Source organism: Somniosus microcephalus, chromosome 3 (assembly GCF_052327205.1).
Source record: "Somniosus microcephalus isolate GS21.2 chromosome 3, FLI_Smic_1.0, whole genome shotgun sequence".
Taxonomy (NCBI): Eukaryota; Metazoa; Chordata; class Chondrichthyes; order Squaliformes; family Somniosidae; genus Somniosus; species Somniosus microcephalus.
This window is the reverse complement of record NC_140989.1, coordinates 369,462,319-369,487,708: the sequence shown is the minus strand read 5'-3', so window position 1 is coordinate 369,487,708 and position 25,390 is coordinate 369,462,319. Positions and strand designations below refer to the sequence as shown.

The 25,390-nt window shown below is 50.8% G+C and overlaps 1 protein-coding gene across 2 annotated transcripts in view; it reads right to left on the bottom strand.

Moving 5' to 3' along the window:
• LOC147122430 (leucine-rich repeat and IQ domain-containing protein 3-like) overlaps nt 1-25,390 on the bottom strand; it is a 102,724-nt gene that overhangs the window by 57,596 nt on the left and 19,738 nt on the right. The window contains exons 4-6 of one of the 2 annotated variants that reach the window (XM_085983584.1): nt 20,767-20,900; nt 10,533-10,635; nt 8,607-8,696 (exon numbers count right to left, since the gene is read on the bottom strand). In XM_085983584.1, coding sequence (XP_085839710.1) covers nt 8,607-8,696; nt 10,533-10,635; nt 20,767-20,900 — 327 coding nt within the window. The remainder of the gene's footprint in view (nt 1-8,606; nt 8,697-10,532; nt 10,636-20,766; nt 20,901-25,390) is intronic. The other variant, XM_085983585.1, reaches the window with a different exon arrangement.

The following is a 25,390-nucleotide window of genomic DNA, read 5'->3' as shown; positions in this document are numbered from 1 at the left end:
AGCTGCTCAGGATGCCAGAAGGTCTAAAATGCACCACCACATGCCCCTCTACACCCATGGGAGTGGCCCTCATCTCCATGGCAACGGGTGCATATTGACTTTGCTGGTCCATTCATGGACTCAAATAGCCGTGGATGCGCACTCGAAATGGCCTGAGGTGATCAAAATGTCCTCCACCACCACGGAGAAAACTATTGCAGTCCTATGGACCATATTTGCCAGGAACGGCTTGCCAGAGCAGATTTGCTCTGATAACGGACCACAGTTTGTGTCCGAGGAGTTTCGAAGATTTATGAAAAGGAATGGGGTAAGGCATTACACATCCACCCCGTATCATCCAGCCACAAATGGATTGGCTGAGAGGTTCGTACAAACCTTTAAAAAAGCAGTAAAAGCCATGTGCGATGACGACATTCCACTGCAGCATAAGGCGGACAATTTCCTGTTAGCCTACAGAAATGTGACACATGCAGTCACCAACCAGGCCCCGGCCATGATGTTCTTTAACCGAAGGTTGAGATCGCGTCTGGATTTGCTCAGACCAAATGTACGAAGAGATGTTGAGAATAAGCAATTCCAGCACATCAATGAGAAGCCGACAAGGAGCTTCAATGTAGGGCAACCAGTCTTGGCCCGCGACTACCGAACAGAGAAATGGCAACCAGGAACGATATGCACACGGCAGGGGCCACTAATGTACACAGTGGATGTTGGGGAGAACATTGTGAGACGCCATGCTGACCAGATCCTAGAGTCACAGGAACGAGTCAACCCCATGTCTCGGCCATACGTACCTGGTGAGGAACCCGACGTACAGGTCGCATCTACCTCAGAAACAATAACATTGGAAGCTGATGAATCAACTGACGACAGGGTGTTAGAATCGCCTCCGCACCAAGAGCGAGACACTCGGGAAAGGCGTTATCCAGAATCAGGAAGCCTCCCCAAAGACTGAATTTATAAATAGACTATTTCCAGTTAATGTTGCATGTTAAAAGTGTTAATTGAAATTAGTTTGATATTTAATTGTTAAATGAGTGTTATGGTACTGTTAATCTAAAAGGGGAGGAATTGTAGTGTATGTACCTTTAAGGGGGTGAACTACTTTTTACAGCTCCTGTATCCTGTAGTACCGGCAGTGACCACACCTGTATATAAACCCTGTGTAGTGCTCTGTACAGTCAGTTGCAGTTTGAACCTCATCCAGTAAACACCTGTTGATCGTTCCCTGCAGTCTTTGTCTGATTATTGAAAGAACACAACATTAAGATACCCGGATCTAACAACGTCGTTGGGTCACCAATGTAGCGGTTCGTGTAGATCGCCACTAAATAAGAGAGTTTGACTTCGACGAACTATTAACAAGTTGTTTATTTACAGGAACAGACTAATTACATCAGGTAAGATGGCTGACTGTAGGAGCACCGTGGTATAGGTCTTGTCCCAGTGGGGACTCCACGAGGACATGACTAGAAGTTTCCGAGCTCAACTGCCAGCAGGTTCTGAGCTCAACTGCCAGCAGGTTCCGAGCTCTACTGTTGGAAGGTTCCGAGCTCTGATGTCATGACGCCAGAGTACAGGAGAGAAGCCTGAGTATAGTAACAGACACATACAGTAAGGTAAGTTAAAGGGAATTATGTATCTCAATGTAAGGGACAACCAGTGGTACCGCCACAATACCTTAGTTTGTATGTTAGAATATGTATAATTTAGTTTTAATGTTAGAATATGTGTAATGCAGCACCAATGTACAAGGTGGAGATAATGGGTTAATCCCTACCCTGAGCTAAACGATATAGAGGTCTGTATTGCCTTTACCCAGCTAAAGTTTTAAAACATGATTAAGTGACTTCAAGGCTGAGAGATTAAATGGCAGAAGGAAGATTAGGGAGGAGTTGGTTGGCCAGGCGAGGCAACACATATGCAGATAACGCACCTAAGAATTGGCTGATAGTAAATCACAACAACAGGGTTCCATTCTTCAAAGTCTAATTAGGATGTGCTTGCTTTGCAGAAGGTAACTCGAGACGAGGCCAAATGCCTGGGCCTCGCACCCTTAACGAAGTCCGCTATCTTAAGAAAACATTCAACAAGCAAAACCACCTGGCTATGGGCAAATGGGTGGTTGTAAAGTAATAAAGATGAGGCCCATAGTCAGGTGGTGACAGGACTAACCGATAACAGAAATGTGGGCTTGTGGGCGCAAGAAGATGAAATGTCCCGGTTTATAATTGCCACTTAGCTATAACTCTGTATACGCTGATAAGCTTTATCCCCGCCCCTAGGGAGGGGAGTTTGATTTTTGTATAACTGCGATTGTTGCTAGGGAATCGGTGGAGTCGGATCTGAGAGGGGTTTCAGAAGGTTCTCCCCAGGCCTGAGAATAAAGACCGTTTTGAACCATCCTTCACTCGAAGTCTGTCATCTGTACCAAAGCTAAGCGTCGACTTTGTATATCACTTACTCCGCTCTGAGGGAGAAAGGGTTAAGTGTCGACCTGACACAACAACAGGTCCACTTTTCAGGATACAATACGTGGGATGGCAGGAATGACGTATGAGGAGAGATTGGGTCGATTGGGCTTGTACTCGCTGGAGTTTAGAAGAATGAGAGGGGATCTCATTGAAACTTATAAAATTCTGACAGAACTGGACAGACTAGGTGCAGGAAGGATGTTCCCGATGGTCAGGGAGTCCAGAACCAGGGGTCACAGTCTAAGGATAAGGGGTAGGCCATTTAGGACAGAAAGGAGGAGGAATTTCTTCACCCAGAGAGTGGTGAACCTGTGGAATTCTCTGCCACAGAAGGCAGTAGAGGCCAATACATTAAATATATTCAAGAAGGAGTTGGATATATTTCTTAAGGCTAAAGGGATCAAGGGGTATGGGGAGAAAGCAGGGGCTGGGTACTGAATTTGGATGATCAGCCATGATCGCATTGAATGGCGGAGCAGGCTCGAGGGGCCGAATAGCCTACTCCTGCTCCTATCTTCTATGTTTCTATGTTTCTATGAACAATGGTACTACGTTAGCTGTTCTCCAGTCCTCTGGCACCTTCCCTGTGGCCAGAGAGGTTCTGAAAATTTGTGTCAGAGCCTCTGCAATCTCCTCCCTTGCCTCACACAGCAGCCTGGGATACATCCCATCAGGGGCTGGGGATTCATCTACTTTTAAGCCCGCTAAAACTGCTAGTACCTCCTCCCTCTCAATACTAATTTGTTCAAGTATATCACAATCGCCCTGCCTGATTTCTATGCCTACATCGTCCTTCTCCATGGTGAACACAGATGCAAAATATTCATTTAAAGCCTCACCTACATCTTCTGGCTCTACACAGATTGCCACTTTGGTCCCTAATAGGCCCTACTCTTTCCCTGGTTATCCTCTTGCCCTTAATATACTTATAAAACACCTTGGGATTTTCCTTTATTTTGCCCACCAGTGATTTTTTATGCCCCCTCTTCGCTCTCCTAATTTTTTTTTTTTTTTTTTTTAAGTACCCCCCTGCACTTTCTATACTCCTCTAGGGCTTCCACTGTTTTTAGTCCTTTGTATCTGCCAAAAGCCTCCCTTTTTTTCCTAATCCATTCTTGTATATCCCTTGACATCCAGGGTTCCCTGGGTTTGTTGGTCCCACCCTTGACCTTTATGGGAACATGTTGGCGTTGTACTCTCTCTATTTCCTTTCTGAAAGACTCCCACTGCTCTGATGTGGATTTTCCTACAAGTAGCTGATCCCAGTCCACTTTGGCCAGATCCTGCCTTATCATATTAAAATCGGCCTTCCCCCAATTTAGAACCCTTATTTCCAGGCCGTCTTTGTCTTTTTCCATGACTACCTTAAATCTCACCGAATTATGGTCACTGTCACCAAAATGCTCTCCTACTGACACTTCTACCACTTGCCCGGTTACATTCCCTAGAATTAGGTCCAGTACCGTCCCCTCTCTTGTAGGACTTTCTACATGCTGGCTCAAAAAGCTCTCCTGGATGCACTTTAAGAATTCCGCACCCTCTAAGCCTTTCACACTCTGACTATCCCAGTTAATATTGGGGAAGTTGAAATCCCCTACTATTATTACCCTATTATTTCTACACTTCTCTGAGATTTGCCTACATATCTGTTCCTCTATCTCCCCCTGACTGTTTGGGGGCCTATAGTACACTCCCAGCAAAGTGCTTGCCCCTTTTTGTTTTTAAGTTCTACCCATATGGCCTCATTAGAGGAACCTGCTAAGATATCATCCCTCCTTACAGCAGTAATTAACTCCTTGATTAATATTGTGATACCACCTCCTCTTTTACACCCACCTCTGTCTCGCCTGAAGATTCTATACCCCGGAATACTGAGCTGCCAGTCCTGCCCCTCCCTCAACCATGTCTCTGTGATAGCAACAATATCATACTCCCATGTGTTCATCAACACCTTCAATTCATCTGCCTTACTCGCAAGACTCCTTGCATTAAAATAAATGCCATCCAGCCTTGCCCTACTCCCTTGTGCCGTTACATATTTGCTCTGCCTTCCAAGCTGACTTGTTTTTTCCTCTATATTTGCTGTGCATCACCCCCTACTATAGCTCCACTCTGTATCCCATCCCCCTGCCAAGTTAGTTTAAACACCTTCCCCCCCCAACAGTACTAGCAAACCTCCCTGCAAGGATGTTGGTTCTGTTCCAGTTCAGGTGCAACCTGTCCGACTTGTACAGGTCCCACCTTCCCCAGAAGCAGACCCAGTGATCCAGGAAACTAAAGCCCTCCCTCCTGCACCAACTCTTTAGCCACGCATTAATCTGCTCTATCCTCCTATTCCTATACTCACTAGCACATGGCACCGGGAGTAATCCAGAGATTACAACCTTTGAGGTCCTGCTTTTTAATCTGCTACCTAGCTCCCTAAATTCTTGTTGCAGGACCTCATCCCTCTTTCTACCCATGTCGTTGGTACCAATGTGAACCACGATCTCGTACTGTTCGCCCTCCCCCTTCAGAATGCCCTGCAGCCGTTCAGTGACATCCTTGACCCTGGCACCAGGGAGGCAACAAACCATCCTGGAGCCACGTCTGAGGCCACAGAAAGGTCTGTCTGTTCCCCTTACTATAGAATCCCCGATCACTATTGCTCTCCCACTCTTTCTCCTCCCCTCCTGTGCAGCTGAGCCACTCTTTACAATCTATATTAACAATTTGGAGGAGGGGACCGAGTGTAACTTATCAAAGTTTGCAGATGATACAAAGATGGGAGGGAAAGTAGTGAGTGAGGACGACATAAAAAACCTGCAAAGGGACATAGACAGGCTAAGTAAGTGGGCAGAGATTTGGCAGATGGAATACAATACTGGAAAGTGTGAGGTTATGCACTTTGGCAGGAAAAATCATAGAGCAAGTTATTATCTTAATGGCAAGAAACTGGAAAGTACTGCAGTACAAAGGGATCTGGGGGTCCTGGTGCATGAAACTCAAAAAGTTAGTATGCAGGTGCAGCAGGTGATCAAGAAGGCCAATGGAATGTTGGCTTTTATTACTAGGGGGATGGAATATAAAAATAGGGAGGTATTGCTGCAGTTGTACAAGGTATTGGTGAGACCACACCTGGAATACTGCATACAGTTTTGGTGTCTATATTTAAGAAAAGACATACTTGCTCTCGAGGCAGTACAAAGAAGGTTCACTCGGTTAATCCCGGGGATGAGGGGGTTGACATATGAGGAGAGGTTGAGTAGATTGGGACTCTACTCATTGGAGTTCAGAAGAATGAGAGGCGATCTTATTGAAACATATAAGATTGTGAAGGGGCTTGATCGGGTGGATGCGGTGAGGATGTTCCCAATGATGGGTGAAACTAGAACTAGGGGGCATAGTCTTAGAATAAGGGGCTGCTCTTTCAAAACTGAGATGAGGAGAAACTTCTTCACTCAGAGGGTGGTAGGTCTGTGGAATTTGCTGTCCCAGAGAGCTGTGGAAGCTACATCATTAAATAAATTTAAAACAGAAATAGACAGTTTCCTAGAAGTAAAGGGAATTTGGGGTTACGGGGAGCGGGCAGGAAATCGGAGATGAGTCTAGGTTCGGATCGGTCATGGCCCTGTGGGTGGCGGAGCGGGCCCCGGGGCCGTGTAGCCTGGTCCTGCTCCTACTTCTTGTGTTCTAATTCTGTGTTAGATTTCAGGAGAGGGTTCTATTCACAGGGATTAGTGGAGACCTTGGGAACAGGCTGCCAGCTAGGAGTCCTTCAAGAGTAAATTGGGCCTGTTCCTGGCTGGGGTGGAGATCACCTCTTACAGAAGGTAAGTACTGCAGGAAATACAGGGACAGAGTGATCTCCTGGACGAGTTTCGATCGCCTAGCTGGGTCGGAGAGGAATTTCCCAGATTTTTTTATCCCAAATTGGCCATTGGGTTTTTTAATCTGGTTTTTCGCCTCTCCCGAGAGATCACATGGGTTCAGGTGGGATGGAGAGCGAAAGTAGATTTGAGGTTAGGATCAGATCAGCCATGATCTTATTGAATGGTGGAGCAGGCTCAAGGGGCCGATTGGCCTACTCCTGCTCCTATTTCTTATGTTCTTATGTTCGTAGTGCCACCAGCAGGCACCTCAAAGCACTGGAGAGGTACCACCAATGCTGCCTCCGCAAAATCCTGCAAATCCATTGGCAGGATAGGCGCACCAACGTCAGTGTTCTTGCTCAGGCCAACATCCCCAGCATCGAAGCTTTGACCACACTCGATCAGCTTCGATGGACGGGTCACATTGTCCGCATGCCAGTACGAGACTCCCAAAACAAGCACTCTACTCGGAGCTCCGGCACGGCAAGAGAGCCCCAGGTGGGCAGAGGAAATGCTTCAAGCACACCCTCAAAGCCTCCTTGAAAAAGTGTAACATCCCCACCGACACCTGGGAATCCCTGGCCCAAGACCACACAAAGTGGAGGAGAAGCATCCGGGAAGGCGCCGAACACTTCGAGTCTCTTTGCCAGGAGCAAGTGGAAGCCAAGCACAGGCAGTGCAAGGAGCGCACGTCAACCCAAGCACCCCACCCACCCAGCCCTTCAACCACCGTCTGCCCCACCTGTGACAGACTGTAGGTCCCGCAATGGACTCATCAGTCACCTGAGAACTCATTTTTAATGTGGAAGCAAGTCATCCTCGGTTCCGAGGGACTGCCTAAGAAGAAGAAGTGCCACGGACTTGGCTTTTGTTGCATTCCCCTGAGAAACCATCTCCCCCATCAGTATCCAAAACGGAAAATCAGTGGGAGAGGGAGATGGACCCAGGGGATTCCTGCACTACCTTCCTAGTTCTTTTACTCTGTCTGGTCGTCACCCATTTCCTGTCTGCCTGTGCACTCTTTACCTGCGGTGTGACCACCTCGTTAAACGTGCTATCCATGAAGATCACAGCTTCGCGGATGCTCCACAGTGACCCCAGCCGCAGCTCCGAAATGCAGATTTCGAGTAGCTGCAGTTGGAGACACTTCCTGCACGTGTTCGCCCTGGACACCTAAAGTGTCCTTGACTTCCCACATAGCACAGGAGGAGCACTCCACGCTGCCGAGCTGCCCTGCCATGTCCTACCCTTAATTTACTCCCTTTACTTCCTTTAAATTAAAGAATATTAAATACACTAGGGACCTTACTTCCCTTTAAACACTACTTACTCTAAACTAGAGACCTTACTTTTACTTTAACGACTGGACTGTAGAAATACTCACCAGTATTTACCAATCAGCGCTCCTTCCCTGGTTGTGACATCACTTTAGCGGTTTCGCAGTTGTTGTTATTTGACTGCTCCCGCTCTCGAACTCTTTCCTTGGTGTGAAGTAAGACTCAATTTCCAACTCGCAGCACTCTGTTTAAACCACACCCAGTGTTTGACAGCCCTCTATGCTGTCAAACACTGTCAAATCATGTCAAAAATTTATGGTTCGTGTGCCTTTAAGAAAACCGGCAGATGAAGTGTCATCAACTGATGTCCTCTGACACCGGCTTTCCCTTAATTGGAGAGCAAGCCCACAGGGCGGGCTTAACAAGGCCAATCAGGGGAAAATTGCGTCTGTGGGTCGGACGTCACTGGGGACGGGACTAGAACCCGGAAGTCAGCAGTCCCGTCCCCAACGCGACTCAGTGAGTAAAATCCAGCCCCTTATATCAAACAGTTTGGGGCTTTTTTTCTTCAAAGGTGACCTGATAGATGTCTTTAAAATAATCAATGGGTTGGACAGAGTAGATCTGGAGGGAATATTTCCACTTGTGGGAGAATCCAAAATTAGTGGCCATAAATACAAGATAGTTACTAATAAATCCAATAGGGAAATAAGGAGAAATGTCTTTACTCAGAGAGAGTGGTTAGAATGTGGAACTCGTTACCACAGGAAGTGGTTGAGGCGAATAGCAGAGATACTTTCAAAAGGAAACTAGACGAGTACATGAGAGAAAAGGGAATAGAAAGATATGCTGAAGGGCTGAGATGAGGTAGACGGAATGGGAGGAGACACGTGCGGAGTATAAATAGACGAGTTGGGCCAAATGGTCCATTTCTGTGCCGTATATTCTATGTAATTCTATGCAAACAGCACTAACAGATAAACAGCTCATGAAATCAGACGTACCTCTAACATCTCAAGCTGCAGTTTGTTGATGTCTATCTGTAAATGGACGGCATTACATTGACCATCCCGCTTGCTGCTGCTCTCTTCTACCTGGATAATCAATAATACAATTCCATTACCAGATATCTATTGATCAAATCTACCATTAAATAAACATTAGAAATACATTAGAGGCATTTTGAAAAAGTCTGATGATTAAGATTGAACTCGATTTTGTAACAGCACCATTTAAATAAAACCAATAAATAAATAGTAACTTTACATCACCAGCAGCTCTCTGAACAAAACCTATTGCCAGACGATATTTCCTATCTCCACCAGCATTGTTTACTGTGGCGCAAAATGAAAAGGGAGAGGCACAGATTCAAATAACTGAACTGCACCCATGGAAATTTTTTCTTTTATTCATTCACCAGATGTGGGCATCGCTGGCAAGGCCAGCATTTATTGCCCATCCCTAATTGCCGAGAAGGTGCTGGTGAGCCGCCTTCTTAAACCGCTGCAGTCCGTGTGGTGAAGGTACTCCCACAGTGCTGTTAGGGAGGGAGTTCCAGGATTTTGACCCAGCGACGATGAAGGAACGGCCGATATATTTCCAAATCAGGATGTTGTGTGACTTGGAGGGGAACTTGGAGGTGATGGTGTTCCCATGCGCCTGCTGCCCTTGTCCTTCTAGGTGGTAGAGGTCGTTGGTTTGGGAGGTGCTGTCATAGAAGCCTTGGCAAGTTGCTGCAGTGCACCTTGTAGATGGTACACACTGCAGCCACGGTACGCCAGTAATGGAGGGAGTGCATTTTTAAGGTGGTGGATAGCGTGCCAATTAAGCGGGCTGCTTTGTCCTAGATGGTGTCGAGCTTCTTGAGTGTTGTTGGAGCTACACTCATCCAAGCAAGTGGAGAGTATTCCATCACACTCCTGACTTGTGCCTTGTAGATGGTGGAAAGACTTTGGGGAGTCAGGAGGTGAGACACTCACCACAGAATACCCAGCCTCTGACCTGCTCTTTATGTGACTGGTCCAGTTAAGTTTCTGGTCAATGGTAAACCCAGCATTTTGATGGTTGGGGATTCGATGATGGTAATGCCATTGAATGTCAAGGGGAGGTGGTTAGACTCTTGTTGGAGATAGTCATTCCCTGGGACTTGTGTGGTGCGAATGTTACTTGCCATTGATCAGCTCAAGCCTGAATGTTGTCCAGGTCTTGCTACATGCACGCATAAACTACTTCATTATCTGAGGAATTACAAATGGAACTGAACACTGTGCAGTCATCAACAAACATCCCCATTTCTGACCTTATGTTGGAGGGAAGGTCATTGATGAAGCAGCCGAAGATGGTTGGACCTCAGACACTGCCCTGAGGAACTCCTGAAGCAGTGTCCTTGGGCTGAGATGATTGACCTCCAACAACCACAACCATCTTCCTTTGTGCTGGATATGACTCCAGCCAGTGGAGAGTCTTTCCCCCTGATTCCCATTGACTTCAATTTTACTAGAGCTCCTTGATGCCACACTCGGTCAAATGCTGCCTTGATGTCAAGGGCAGTCACTCTCACCTCACCTCTGGAATTCAGCTCCTTTGTCCATGTTTGGACCAAGGCTGTAAAGAGGTCTAGAGCCGAGTGGTCCTGGCGGAACACATATTGAACATTGGTGAGCAGGTTATTGGTGAATTGAAACTGGAAATTAAACTGACCCCACCCAGTGCCAATACACACTCCGACCCAGTGATCTGATAGACACTCACCCTTTATTGTGATGTGCATTCCAAGCACTAGAGTTCAAAGGCAAAACATTTGTCCTGAAGTTTCTTCTGAAGATTATAAATAAGCCTAAAACTCAGGGGGTCTCGAGGTGGGGCCAAAATATAAATTTCAAGTACTAAAACGGTCCTGATGTGCAGTGCCCAGTACCATGCTGACTCACCCACATACTGCCATTCTCCAGGGCATGGATGCCCCGTCTGCATAACGCAGCGTTCACCTGCATACGTATTAAACTTTGTTGTTTGCTTGTGTTTAAGAAAGCTCTAGTTTAGTAAAATAAAACATAAAAAACAGTAGCATTAGTATTTCAGTACCAGTTACTAGAATGTCCAGTTTTTAATAGGATAATGTTAACATTGATGAAACAAAACAAATTTGAATGTTGCCGGAGATGGCGATGGTATCGAGCTGGTGGGGTTGTTGCCGACCAGTGTTGAAGGACACCGACAGATATTTTTTGGTAAGCTGGTTGCCCCGGTGTGTGTGGAAATCTGGCACCGTCTCCAAGTCTCCAAACCATGCTACTGATAAACCGCACAGGCACAGAGTTCCTTTCTTCCCAGCACCACCACCACCTTCTCGGGGCAACTAAACCATTACAAATCCCTGCTTAGGCCCCAGCCGGAGTACTGTGGCCAATTCTGGGCACCACACTTTAGGAAGGATGTCAAGGCCTTGGAGAGGATGCAGAGGAGATATACAAGAATGGTGCCAGGGATGAGGGACTTTAGTTAAGTGGATAGACTGGAGAAGCCGGGATTGTTCTCCTTAGAATAGAGAAGGTTAAGGGGAGTGGACAATGGTAACGCAGTAGATGTAGTTTATCTGGATTTTCAAAAGGTCTTCGATAAGGTACCCCATAATAGACTAATGAATAAGGTCAGAGAATGCGGAGTCAGGGAATAAGTAGCAGAATGGATTGCTAGCTGGCTTCAAGACAGAGAGTAGGGGTAAAGGGTGGCTATTCACAGTGGCAGAAGGTGGGTAGAGGTGTTCCACAAGGATCAGTGCTGGGACCACTGCTGTTCACAGTTTATATTGACGATGTGCAACAAATTACAGGAGGACATTAATAAACTTGCGGAATGGGCAAATGAAGTTCAACACAGACAAATGTGAGGTATTACATTTTGGGAGGAAGAATAGGGAGGTCACTTATCACTTGGAAGGCGCGAGTCTAGGTGGGGTAAAGGAACAAAGGGATCTCGGAGTACAAATACACAAATCACTGAAAGTTGCGACACAGGTTAGCAAGGCCATTAAAAAAGCAAACTAAACACTAGGGTTTATTTCTAGAGAGATAGAATTGAAAAGTAGAGAAGTTATGCTAAACCTGTATCGAACCTTGGTTAGACCACATTTGGAGTACTGTGTGCAGTTCTGGTCGCCATATTATAAAAAGGATATAGAGGGACTGGAGAGGGTGCAAAGAAAATTTACAAGGATGATACCAGAAATGCGAGGGTACAGCTATCAGGAAAGGATGAACAGGCTGGATCCCTTTTCTATTCAAAAAAGGCTGAGGGGTGACCTAATAGAGGTCTTTAAAATTATGAAAGGTTTTGATAGAGTGGATACAGAGAGAATGTTTCCACTTGTGGGGAAGAGCATAACCAGAGGCCATCCATATAAGATAGTCACCAAGAAATCCAACGGGGAATTCAGGAGAAACTTCTTTACCCAGAGAGTGGTGAGAATGTGGAACTCGCTCCCACAGGGAGTGGTTGAGGCGAATAGTGTAGATACACTTAAGGGGAGGCTGGACAAGCACATGAGGGAGAAGGGGATAGAGGGTTATGCTGATAGAGTTGGATGAGAAAAGACGGGAGGAGGCTCGACTGGAGCAGAAACACCGGCATGGACTGGTTGGGCCGAATGGCCTGTTTCTGTGCCGTATATCCTATGTAATCCTATGTCTTTGATAGAGGTGTTCAAAATCATGAGGGGTTTTGATAGAACGGTGGGGAGAAACTGTATCCAGTGGCAGGATGGTCAGTATCAGCCTGGCCAGCACTGGGGTTATACAGGACTGCCGAGTGGGGCAGCGCATCCGAGAGGGTCTGGTCCCCGCGGAAACTTTCCCCAGCACGGGGTCAACACCTCGGGAGAGGGACTGGTCCCTGAGGAAACATTCCCCAGCACAGGGTCAACACCTCGGGAGAGGGACTCGTCCCTGTGGAAACATTCCCCAACACTGGGTCAACACCTCGGGAGAGGGACTGGTCCCTGTGGAAACATTCCCCAGCACAGGGTCAACACCTCGGGAGAGGGACTGGTCCCTGTGGAAACATTCCCCAACACAGGGTCAACACCTCGGGAGAGGGACTGGTCCCTGTGGAAACATTCCGCAGCACAGGGTCAACACCTCGGGAGAGGGACTGGTCCCCGCGGAAACTTTCCCCAGCACAGGGTCAACACCTCGGGAGAGGGACTGGTCCCTGTGGAAACATTCCCCAACACTGGGTCAACACCTCGGGAGAGGGACTGGTCCCTGTGGAAACATTCCCCAGCACAGGGTCAACACCTCAGGAGAGGGACTGGTCCCTGTGGAAACATTCCCCAGCACAGGGTCAACACCTCGGGAGAAGGTCTGGTCCCCGCGGAAACATTCCCCAGCACAGGGTTAACACCTCGGGTTGAGGGACTGGTCCCTGTGGAAACGTTCCCCAGCACAGGGTCAACACCTCGGGAGAGGGACTGGTCCCTGAGGAAACATTCCCCAGCACAGGGTCAACACCTCGGGAGAGGGACTGGTCCCTGAGGAAACATTCCCCAGCACAGGGTCAACACCTCGGGAGAGGGACTGGTCCCTGAGGAAACATTCCCCAGCACAGGGTCAACACCTCGGGTTGAGGGACTGGTCCCTGTGGAAACATTCCCCAGCACAGGGTCAACACCTCGGGAGAGGGACTGGTCCCTGTGGAAACATTCCCCAGCACAGGGTCAACACCTCGGGAGAGGGACTGGTCCCTGTGGAAACATTCTCCAGCACAGGGTCAACACCTCGGGAGAGGGACTGGTCCCTGTGGAAACATTCCCCAGCACAGGGTCAACACCTCGGGAGAGGGACTGGTCCCTGTGGAAACGTTCCCCAGCACAGGGTCAACACCTCGGGAGAGGGACTGGTCCCTGTGGAAACGTTCCCCAGCACAGGGTCAACGCCTCGGGTTGAGGGACTGGTCCCTGTGGAAACATTCCCCAGCACAGGGTCATCACCTCGGGAGAGGGACTGGTCCCTGTGGAAACATTCCCCAACACTGGGTCAACACCTCGGGAGAGGGACTGGTCCCTGTGGAAACATTCCCCAGCACAGGGTCAACACCTCGGGAGAGGGACTGGTCCCTGTGGAAACATTCCCCAGCACAGGGCCAACACCTCGGGAGAGGGACTGGTCCCTGTGGAAACATTCCCCAGCACAGGGTCAACACCTCGGGAGAGGGACTGGTCCCTGGGGAAACATTCCCCAGCACAGGGTCAACACCTCGGGAGAGGGACTGGTCCCTGTGGAAACATTCCCCAGCACAGGGCCAACGCCTCGGGAGAGGGACTGGTCCCTGTGGAAACATTCCCCAGCACAGGGTCAACACCTCGGGAGAGGGACTGGTCCCTGTGGAAACATTCCCCAGCACAGGGTCAACACCTCGGGAGAGGGACTGGTCCCTGTGGAAACATTCCCCAGCACAGGGTCAACACCTCGGGAGAGGGACTGGTCCCTGTGGAAACGTTCCCCAGCACAGGGTCAACACCTCGGGAGAGGGACAGGTCCCTGTGGAAACATTCCCCAGCACAGGGTCAACACCTCGGGAGAGGGACTGGTCCCTGTGGAAACGTTCCCCAGCACAGGGTCAACACCTCGGGAGAAGGACTGGTCCCTGCGGAAACATTCCCCAGCACAGGGTCAACACCTCGGGAGAGGGACTGGTCCCTGTGGAAACGTTCCCCAGCACAGGGTCAACACCTCGGGTTGAGGGACTGGTCCCTGTGGAAACATTCCCCAGCACAGGGTCAACACCTCGGGAGAGGGACTGGTCCCTGTGGAAACATTCCCCAGCACAGGGTCAACACCTCGGGAGAGGGACTGGTCCCTGTGGAAACATTCCCCAGCACAGGGTCAACACCTCGGGAGCGGGACTGGTCCCTGGGGAAACATTCCCCAGCACTGGGTCAACACCTCGGGAGAGGGACTGGTCCCTGTGGAAACATTCCCCAGCACAGGGTCAACACCTCGGGAGAGGGACTGGTCCCTGTGGAAACATTCCCCAGCACAGGGTCAACACCTCGGGAGAGGGACTGGTCCCTGTGGAAACGTTCCCCAGCACAGGGTCAACACCTCGGGAGAGGCACTGGTCCCTGTGGAAACATTCCCCAGCACAGGGTCAACACCTCGGGAGAGGGACTGGTCCCTGTGGAAACATTCCCCAGCACAGGGTCAACACCTCGGGAGAGGGACTGGTCCCTGTGGAAACATTCCCCAGCACAGGGTCAACACCTCGGGAGAGGGACTGGTCCCTGTCCAAACATTCCCCAGCACAGGGTCAACACCTCGGGAGCGGGACTGGTCCCTGGGGAAACATTCCCCAACACTGGGTCAAAGCCTTGCGAGAGGGACTGGTCCCTGTGGAAACATTCCCCAGCACAGGGTCAACACCTCGGGAGAGGGACTGGTCCCTGTGGAAACGTTCCCCAGCACAGGGTCAACACCTCGGGAGAGGGACTGGTCCCTGTGGAAACATTCCTCAACACGAGGTCAACACCTCCGGAGAGGGACTGGTCCCTGTGGAAACATTCCCCAGCACAGGGTCAACACCTCGGGAGAGGGACTGGTCCCTGTGGAAACATTCCCCAGCACAGGGTCAACACCTCGGGAGAGGGACTGGTCCCTGTGGAAACATTCCCCAGCACAGGGTCAACACCTCGGGAGAGGGACTGGTCCCTGTGGAAACATTCCTCAACACGAGGTCAACACCTCCGGAGAGGGACTGGTCCCTGTGGAAACATTCCCCAGCACAGGGTCAACACCTCGGGAGAGGGACTGTTCCCTGTGGAAACATTCCCCAGCACAGGGTCAACACCTCGGGAGAGGGACTGGTCCCTGTGGAAACATTCCCCAACACTGGGTCAACACCTCGGGAGAGGGACTGGTCCCTGTGGAAACATTCCCCAGCACAGGGTCAACACCTCGGGAGAGGGACTGGTCCCTGTGGAAACATTCCCCAGCACAGGGCCAACGCCTCGGGAGAGGGACTGGTCCCTGTGGAAACATTCCCCAGCACAGGGCCAACACCTCAGGAGAGGGACTGGTCCCTGTGGAAACATTCCCCAGCACAGGGTCAACACCTTGGGAGAGGGACTGGTCCCTGTGGAAACATTCCCCAGCACAGGGTCAACACCTCGGGAGAGGGACTGGTCCCTGTGGAAACATTCCCCAGCACAGGGTCAACACCTTGGGAGAGGGACTGGTCCCTGTGGAAACATTCCCCAGCACAGGGTCAACACCTTGGGAGAGGGACTGGTCCCTGTGGAAACATTCCCCAGCACAGGGTCAACACCTCGGGAGAGGGACTGGTCCCTGTGGAAACGTTCCCCAGCACAGGGTCAACACCTCGGGAGAGGGACTGGTCCCTGTGGAAACATTCCCCAGCACAGGGTCAACACCTCGGGAGAGGGACTGGTCCCTGCGGAAACATTCCCCAGCAGAGGGTCAACACCTCGGGAGAGGGACTGGTCCCTGCGGAAATATTCCCCAGCACAGGGTCAACACCTTGGGAGAGGGACTGGTCCCTGTCCAAACATTCCCCAGCACACGGTCAACACCTCGGGAGCGGGACTGGTCCCTGGGGAAACATTCCCCAGCACTGGGTCAACACCTCGGGAGAGGGACTGGTCCCTGTGGAAACGTTCCCCAGCACAGGGTCAACACCTCGGGAGAGGGACTGGTCCCTGTGGAAACGTTCCCCAGCACAGGGTCAACACCTCGGGAGAGGGACTGGTCCCTGTGGAAACATTCCCCAGCACAGGGTCAACACCTCGGGAGAGGGACTGGTCCCTGTGGAAACGTTCCCCAGCACAGGGTCAACACCTCGGGAGAGGGACTGGTCCCTGTGGAAACATTCCCCAGCACAGGGTCAACACCTCGGGAGAGGGACTGGTCCCTGTGGAAACATTCCCCAGCACAGGGTCAACACCTCGGGAGAGGGACTGGTCCCTGTGGAAACATTCCCCAGCACAGGGTCAACACCTCGGGAGAGGGACTGGTCCCTGTGGAAACATTCCCCAGCACAGAGCCAACACCTCGGGAGAGGGACAGGTCCCTGTGGAAACATTCCCCAGCACAGGGCCAACACCTCGGGAGAGGGACTGGTCCCTGTGGAAACATTCCCCAGCACAGGGCCAACACCTCGGGAGAGGGACTGGTCCCTGCGGAAACATTCCCCAGCACAGGGTCAACACCTCGGGAGAGGGACTGGTCCCTGCGGAAACATTCCCCAGCACAGGGTCAACACCTCGGGAGAGGGACTGGTCCCTGCGGAAACGTTCCCCAGCACAGGGTCAACACCTCGGGAGAGGGACTGGTCCCTGCGGAAACGTTCCCCAGCACAGGGTCAACACCTCGGGAGAGGGACTGGTCCCTGTGGAAACATTCCCCAGCACAGGGTCAACACCTCGGGAGAGGGACTGGTCCCTGTGGAAACATTCCCCAGCACAGGGTCAACACCTCGGGAGAGGGACTGGTCCCTGTGGAAACATTCCCCAGCACAGGGTCAACACCTCGGGAGAGGGCCTGGTCCCTGTGGAAACATTCCCCAGCACAGGGTCAACACCTCGGGAGAGGGACTGGTCCCTGTGGAAACATTCCCCAGCACAGGGCCAACGCCTCGGGAGAGGGACTGGTCCCTGTGGAAACATTCCCCAGCACAGGGTCAACGCCTCGGGAGAGGGACTGGTCCCTGTGGAAACATTCCCCAGCACAGGGTCAACACCTCGGGAGAGGGACTGGTCCCTGTGGAAACATTCCTCAACACAGGGTCAACACCTCGGGAGAGGGACTGGTCCCTGTGGAAACATTCCCCAGCACAGGTCAACACCTCGGGAGAGGGACTGGTCCCTGTGGAAACGTTCCCCAGCACAGGGTCAACACCTCGGGAGAGGGACTGGTCCCTGTGGAAACATTCCCCAGCACAGAGCCAACACCTCGGGAGAGGGACTGGTCCCTGTGGAAACGTTCCCCAGCACAGGGCCAACACCTCGGGAGAGGGACTGGTCCCTGTGGAAACGTTCCCCAGCACAGGGTCAACACCTCGGGAGAGGGACTGGTCCCTGTGGAAACATTCCCCAGCACAGGGTCAACACCTCGGGAGAGGGACTGGTCCCTGTGGAAACATTCCCCAGCACAGGGTCAACACCTTGGGAGAGGGACTGGTCCCTGTGGAAACATTCCCCAGCACAGGGTCAACACCTCGGGAGAGGGACTGGTCCCTGTGGAAACATTCCCCAGCACAGGGTCAACACCTCGGGAGAGGGCCTGGTCCCTGTGGAAACATTCCCCAGCACAGGGTCAACACCTCGGGAGAGGGACTGGTCCCTGTGGAAACATTCCCCAGCACAGGGCCAACGCCTCGGGAGAGGGACTGGTCCCTGTGGAAACATTCCCCAGCACAGGGTCAACGCCTCGGGAGAGGGACTGGTCCCTGTGGAAACATTCCCCAGCACAGGGTCAACACCTCGGGAGAGGGACTGGTCCCTGTGGAAACATTCCTCAACACAGGGTCAACACCTCGGGAGAGGGACTGGTCCCTGTGGAAACATTCCCCAGCACAGGTCAACACCTCGGGAGAGGGACTGGTCCCTGTGGAAACGTTCCCCAGCACAGGGTCAACACCTCGGGAGAGGGACTGGTCCCTGTGGAAACATTCCCCAGCACAGAGCCAACACCTCGGGAGAGGGACTGGTCCCTGTGGAAACGTTCCCCAGCACAGGGCCAACACCTCGGGAGAGGGACTGGTCCCTGTGGAAACGTTCCCCAGCACAGGGTCAACACCTCGGGAGAGGGACTGGTCCCTGTGGAAACATTCCCCAGCACAGGGTCAACACCTCGGGAGAGGGACTGGTCCCTGTGGAAACATTCCCCAGCACAGGGTCAACACCTTGGGAGAGGGACTGGTCCCTGTGGAAACATTCCCCAGCACAGGGTCAACACCTCGGGAGAGGGACTGGTCCCTGCGGAAACATTCCCCAGCACAGGGTCAACACCTCCGGAGAGGGACTGGTCCCTGCGGAAACATTCCCCAGCACAGGGTCAACACCTCGGGAGAGGGACTGGTCCCTGTGGAAACATTCCCCAGCACAGGGTCAACACCTCGGGAGAGGGACTGGTCCCTGTGGAAACATTCCCCAGCACAGGGCCAACACCTCGGGAGAGGGACTGGTCCCTGCGGAAACATTCCCCAGCACAGGGCCAACACCTCGGGAGAGGGACTGGTCCCTGTGGAAACGTTCCCCAGCACAGGGTCAACACCTCGGGAGAGGGACTGGTCCCTGTGGAAACGTTCCCCAGCACAGGGTCAACACCTCGGGAGAGGGACTGGTCCCTGCGGAAACATTCCCCAGCACAGGGTCAACACCTCGGGAGAGGGACTGGTCCCTGTGGAAACATTCCCCAGCACAGGGTCAACACCTCGGGAGAGGGACTGGTCCCTGTGGAAACATTCCCCAGCACAGGGTCAACGCCTCGGGAGAGGGACTGGTCCCTGTGGAAACATTCCCCAGCACAGGGTCAACACCTCGGGAGAGGGACTGGTCCCTGCGGAAACATTCCCCAGCACAGAGCCAACGCCTCGGGAGAGGGACTGGTCCCTGCGGAAACATTCCCCAGCACAGGGCCAACGCCTCGGGAGAGGGACTGGTCCCTGTGGAAACATTCCCCAACACAGGGTCAACACCTCGGGAGAGGGACTGGTCCCTGTGGAAACATTCCCCAGCACTGGGTCAACACCTCGGGAGAGGGACTGGTCCCTGTGGAAACATTCCCCAGCACAGGGTCAACGCCTCGGGAGAGGGACTGGTCCCTGTGGAAACATTCCCCAACACAGGGTCAACACCTCGGGAGAGGGACTGGTCCCTGTGGAAACATTCCCCAACACAGGTCAACACCTCGGGAGAGGGACTGGTCCCTGTGGAAACATTCCCCAGCACAGGGTCAACACCTCGGGAGAGGGACTGGTCCCTGTGGAAACATTCCCCAGCACAGGTCAACACCTCGGGAGAGGGACTGGTCCCTGTGGAAACATTCCCCAGCACAGGTCAACACCTCGGGAGAGGGACTGGTCCCTGCGGAAACATTCCCCAGCACAGGGTCAACACCTCGGGAGAGGGACTGGTCCCTGTGGAAACGTTCCTCAACACTGGGTCAACACCTCGGGAGCGGGACTGGTCCCTGTGGAAACGTTCCCCAACACAGGGTCAACACCTCGGGAGCGGGACTGGTCCCTGCGGAAACATTCCCCAGCACAGGGTCAACGCCTCGGGAGAGGGACTGGTCCCTGTGGAAACATTCCCCAGCACAGGGTCAACACCTCGGGAGAGGGACTGGTCCCTGCGGAAACATTCCCCAGCACTGGGTCAACACCTCGGGAGAGGGACTGGTCCCTGTGGAAACATTCCCCAGCACAGGGTCAACACCTTGGGAGAGGGACTGGTCCCTGTGGAAACATTCCCCAGCACAGGGTCAATGCCTCGGGAGAGTAGGGAAGATAATTAGTAAAAAATACAAACATTAAAAACAAAACAGCATAAAAAATAGCATCAATGATAAAATAACAGTGAAATGATAAACAAGGCATGACAAAGTGTCTGCAACAAATAAATCTAAATGAGCAAAAACAAATGACACATAAAGAGAGAAAAGGAACTTAAAGGAGTTATAAATCGAAAAAGTATGAAACCATTTAAATTAGTAATACTACAGTGCAACACAAAATTAGAAAAGCAACAAGTGATTTGACAAAAAGAAATGTTTTAACAATTAGTGTCACCGAACCAGAGAGAGAACAATGTTGTCAATCCGGTGATGTGCCTCAATAATTCCGAGACTCGATGTTAGCGAAACAAAACAAGGCTTTTATTAACTTAGAAAGTAACACGTAAGAGAGAGAGGTATCTTCCTTCTGGAGACTGAGGCCAGACTGAGCTAGCTTACAAAAGGGGCCAGGTATGGGCGGAGCCCTACACACAGCACATTCAAGCACATTCCAATAAACAATACAATGAGGACTGGGGGAAGGGAAATGACACTGAAACCGACCACAGTCACAGGCAGTGATGAATGGAATATTTCATCACATCCGGTTTATAGAATACAGCTTGTGAAACAAGAACACATGTAAATCAATCAATACCCCAGCTTCTTTCTGGTCAAGTACCCACGGATCCATCGCTGAAGGATCAGCACTGGAGAGTGACGGGCAAGAATGCTGTTTATGGTGGAGATCAGATTCCTGATCTGCTTCAACCCACTCCGCCAGCTCGCGATCTGTGTGAGAGGTAAAAGCACCAACGGGTGATTGCATTTCAGTGCGAGGTCAAAGGGCTTGTTCATACTGTAACAGCATCGAGAATTTACCAGCTAGCACTATTCGTCTTCATTGAGCCACGCGAGTTAGAGAAAGAAGAATTCTGTTGTCTCTTTTAACAGTCAACTGATATCAAATACTCCTGGTAGAAGTTACAACAATAGCTTGCATTTACATAGCACCTTTAATGTAGTAAAACGTCCCAATGCGCTTCACAGGAGCGTTATCAAAGGAAATTTGACACAGTTACATAAGAAGATATTAGGAAAGGTAACCAAAAGCTGGTCAAAGTAGATGATTTTAAGGAGTGTCTTATGGAGGAGAGAGAGAGGCGGAGAGGTTTAGGGAGGGAATTCCAGAGCTTAGGGCCCAGGCAGCTGAAGGCACGGCCGCCAATGGTTGGGGAATTAAAATCGGGGATGCGCAAGAGGCCAGAATTGGGGAAGCGCACAGATCTGGGAGGGTTGTAGGGCTGGAGGAGGTTACAGAGATAGGGGGAGGGGGCGAGGTCATGGAGGGATTTGAAAACAAGGATGGGAATTTTTAAATCGAGGTGTTGGTGGACCGGGAGCCAATGTGGGTCAGCGAGCACAGGGGGTGATGGGTGAACGGGATTTGGTGCAAGTTAGGACACGGGCAGCAGAGTTTTGGATGAGCTCCTAAACTAATCCTCAGTGCTGTATCATTGTCTGTTGAACATCAACACATAAATGGCCAACAGTGAAAGGGGCAGATGAGGTAAAAGTGAACAAGCTACTTATCCTGGTCAATGAGTACAGGGCTAGCGGGCACCTACAAAATTCACAATCCTCCAACAAGGTTCGAGAACAGATGAAACTTACATTCCCACATGATAGTGAAAAGGTTCCGGAGGAGATGCGATGGTATCTGTTGAGAGCAGGATTGAGGGAACATTGTAGAAAGGTTTAACAGCACTGCTGTATGTTTCTTCAGGTGAGCTGCCCACCTAACACCACTGCAGGAATAACGTGACCACCAGAACTGCAGCGGTTCAAGAAGAGGACCCATCAGCACCTTCTCAGGATGGACAATAAGCGTGGCCTTCCCAGCATCGCCCCGCCCTGCAACCACATTTTTTTTTTAAGTTGCAGAAATGGGGTGTTTCCTAAATTAGAAGATGAACAGTTTGGGGGAGGGACCGTGATAGCAGTCATCAAATATGGAGTCTAGCTAAGAGGTGAGATGGGCTAAATGGCCTATTTTTTCACTGTATCATAGAATCATAGAATGGTTACAGCACGGAAGGCGGCCATTCGGCCCATCGAGCCCGTGCCGGCTCTCTGCAAGAGCACCTCAGCTAGTCCCACTCCCCCGCCCTTTCCCCAGAGCCCTGCAAATATTTTTCTTTCAGGTACTTATCCAACTCCCTTTTGAAAGCTGTGATTGAGTCAGCCTCCACCACCCTTTCAGGCAGTGCATTCCAGATCATAACCACTCGCTGAGTAAAAAGGTTTTTCCTCATGTCGCCTTTGGTTCTTCTGCCAATCACCTTAAATCTGTGTTCTCTGGTTCTCGACCCACCAATGGGAACAGTTTCTCTCTATCTACTCTGTCCAGACCCCTCATGATTTTGAACACGTCTATCAAATCTCCTCTCAATCTTCTCTGCTCTAAGGAGAACAACCCCAGCTTCTCCAGTCTATCCACATAACTGAAGTCCCTCATCCCTGGAATCATTCTTGTAAATCTTTTCTGCACCCTCTCAAAGGCCTTCACATCCTTCCTAAAGTGCGGTGCCCAGAATTGGACACAATACTCCAGTTGAGGCTGAACCAGTGTTTTATAAAGGTTCATCATAATTTCCAGACTTTTATACTATGCCTCTATTTATGAAGCCCAGGATCCCATAAGCTTTTTTAACTGGTTTCTCAACCTGCCCTGCCACCTTCAACGATTTGTGCACATGTACCCCTAGGTCTGTCTGTTCATGCATCCCCTTTAGAATTGTACCATTTAGTTTATATTTCCTCTCCTCATTCTTTCTACCAAAATGTATCACTTTGCATTTTTCTGCGTTAAATTTCATCTGCCACGTGTCCGCCCATTCCACCAGCCTGTCTATGTCTTCCTGAAGTCTATCACTCTCCTCCTCACTGTTCACTGTACTTCCAAGTTTAGTGTCATCTGCAAATTTTGAAACTGTGCCCTGTTCACCCACATCCAAATCATTAATATATATCAAGAAAAGCAGTGGTCTTGTTACCGACCCCTGCGGAACACCACTGTAAACCTTCCTCCAGTCTGAAAAACAACCGTTCACCACTACTCTCTGTTTCCTGTCACTTAGTCAATTCCGTATCCATGCTGCCACTGTCCCTTTTATTCCATGGGCTTCAACTTTGCCTGCAAGCCTATTATGTGGCATTTTGTCGAACACCTTTTGGAAATCTATATACACCACGTTAACTGCATTACCCTCATCAACCCTCTGTGTTACCTCATCAAAAAACTCGATCAAGTTGGTTAAACACGATTTGCCTTTAACAAATCCGTGCTGGCTTTCCTTAATTAATCCACACTTGTCCAAGCGACTGTTAATTTTGCCCCTGATTATTGTTTCTAAAAGCTTCCCCACTACCGAGGTTAAACTGACTGGTTTACATTTGCTGGGTTTATCTTTACACCCCTTTTTGAACAAGGGTGTAACATTTGCAATTCTCCAGTCCTCTGGCACCACCCCCGTATCTGAGGAGGTTTGAAGATTATGGCCAGTACCTCCGCGATTTCTTCCTTCACTTCCCTCAGCATCCTAGGATGCATCCCATCCGATTCAAGATAACTCCTGGGCTGGCAGCTCCTTTCTGAGCTACTCTTCTCTTCAACTCTATCCGTGGTCATCCATTGCCATCTTTTGCCCTTTATTCCCCCAATCTCCTTTCTTCCATTGCTTCAGATACCTTGCCTCTGATAGTGAAGGCATTTCAGCCCAAACCCCAAGTTTAAAGCTCCCCCTGAAGAGTCGACTGGCCATCCCCTGGCCCAGCGTGTCTTTGTTCTCACTGAGCTCTTTCCACTGCTGGAACTCTGCTGAAACTTGACCTCTTATCACTGGATTCCTCGTGAGCAGGGCTTCGCTGACTACACGGTTTGACTCAGTGGCTGTGGCGTTGCTCTGCTTTTCAGTCACTTCAAGTCTGATGCTGCGAAATTCTTTTGTCAAATTGGTTTCCGATCTCCTGGACTTCTCTGGACATCTAGGCTACGTTTCTGCTTTGAATGACACTGGATTACACTACGTTTCTGCACTGGACCACACTGGAGAGGTACCACCAATGCTGCCTCTGCAAGATCCTGCAAATCCATTGGCAAGATAGGTGCACCAATGTCAGTGTTCTCGCTCAGGCCAACATCCCCAGCATCAAAGCTTTGACCACGCTCGATCAGCTCCAATGGACGGGTCACATCGTCCGCATGCCCAATACGAGACTCCCAAAACAAGCGCTCTACTCGGAGCTCTGGCACGGCAAGAGAGCCCCAGGTGGGCAGAGGAAATGCTTCAAGGACACCCTCAAAGCCTCCTTGAAAAAGTGCAACATCCCCACCGACACCTGGGAATTCCTGGCCCAAGACCGCACAAAGTGGAGGAGAAGCATCCGGGAAGGCGCCGAACACCTCGAGTCTCTTCGCCGGGAGCAAGTGGAAGCCAAGCGCAGGCAGCGCAAGGAGCACACGTCAACCCAAGCACCCCACCCACCCGCCCCTTCAACCACCGTCTGCCCCACCTGTGACAGAGACTGTAGGTCCCGCATTGGACTCATCAGTCACCTGAGAACTCATTTTTAAGGTGGAAGCATGTCATCCTCAGTTCCGAGGGACTGCCTAAGAAGAAGGAACTGGATTACAGTAAGATTTACCTGCTGTGTCTCTATCTCTGCTGCTAAAAGATTTTGATCTTTAGACTGTGGCTGTGTCTCTGCTGAATGGATTCTACTGGTTTTTGCAGCTCTGCTGGCTTCTAGGTAGCAGTTGCTGCTTCACTTGCTGTCCGGTGACTCGTTCTACAGCTTTTCAGCTTTGCTGGTCGCTGATTTGTGGTTTTACTTTTTCTCCACCACTTTGATCTACGGTGACCCCCAACTTGCGTCAATGTCACCATCATCTTTCGGCATCACTACCGACTCTCATTCCTACAACAACAACCTCCATCCTCCAACTCTTGACCCTTCAAACAGCTTCGAGACTTCACTCGCCTGCTTTGGACAGCAGTTCGTCAATGCTTCGTGCTGGCCCCATCCTGTTTACATCGGCTTTGACCTTCCGTGACTTTGACCCTGGTCTCCCTACTATTGTCTCCAACCTATTCCCTGCTGCCAGGAAATGTTTTTTTTTATTCGTTCATGGGATGTGGGCGTCGCTGGCAAGGCCAGCATTTATTGCCCATCCCTAATTGCCCTTGAGAAGGTGGTGGTGAGCCGCCACCTTAAACCGC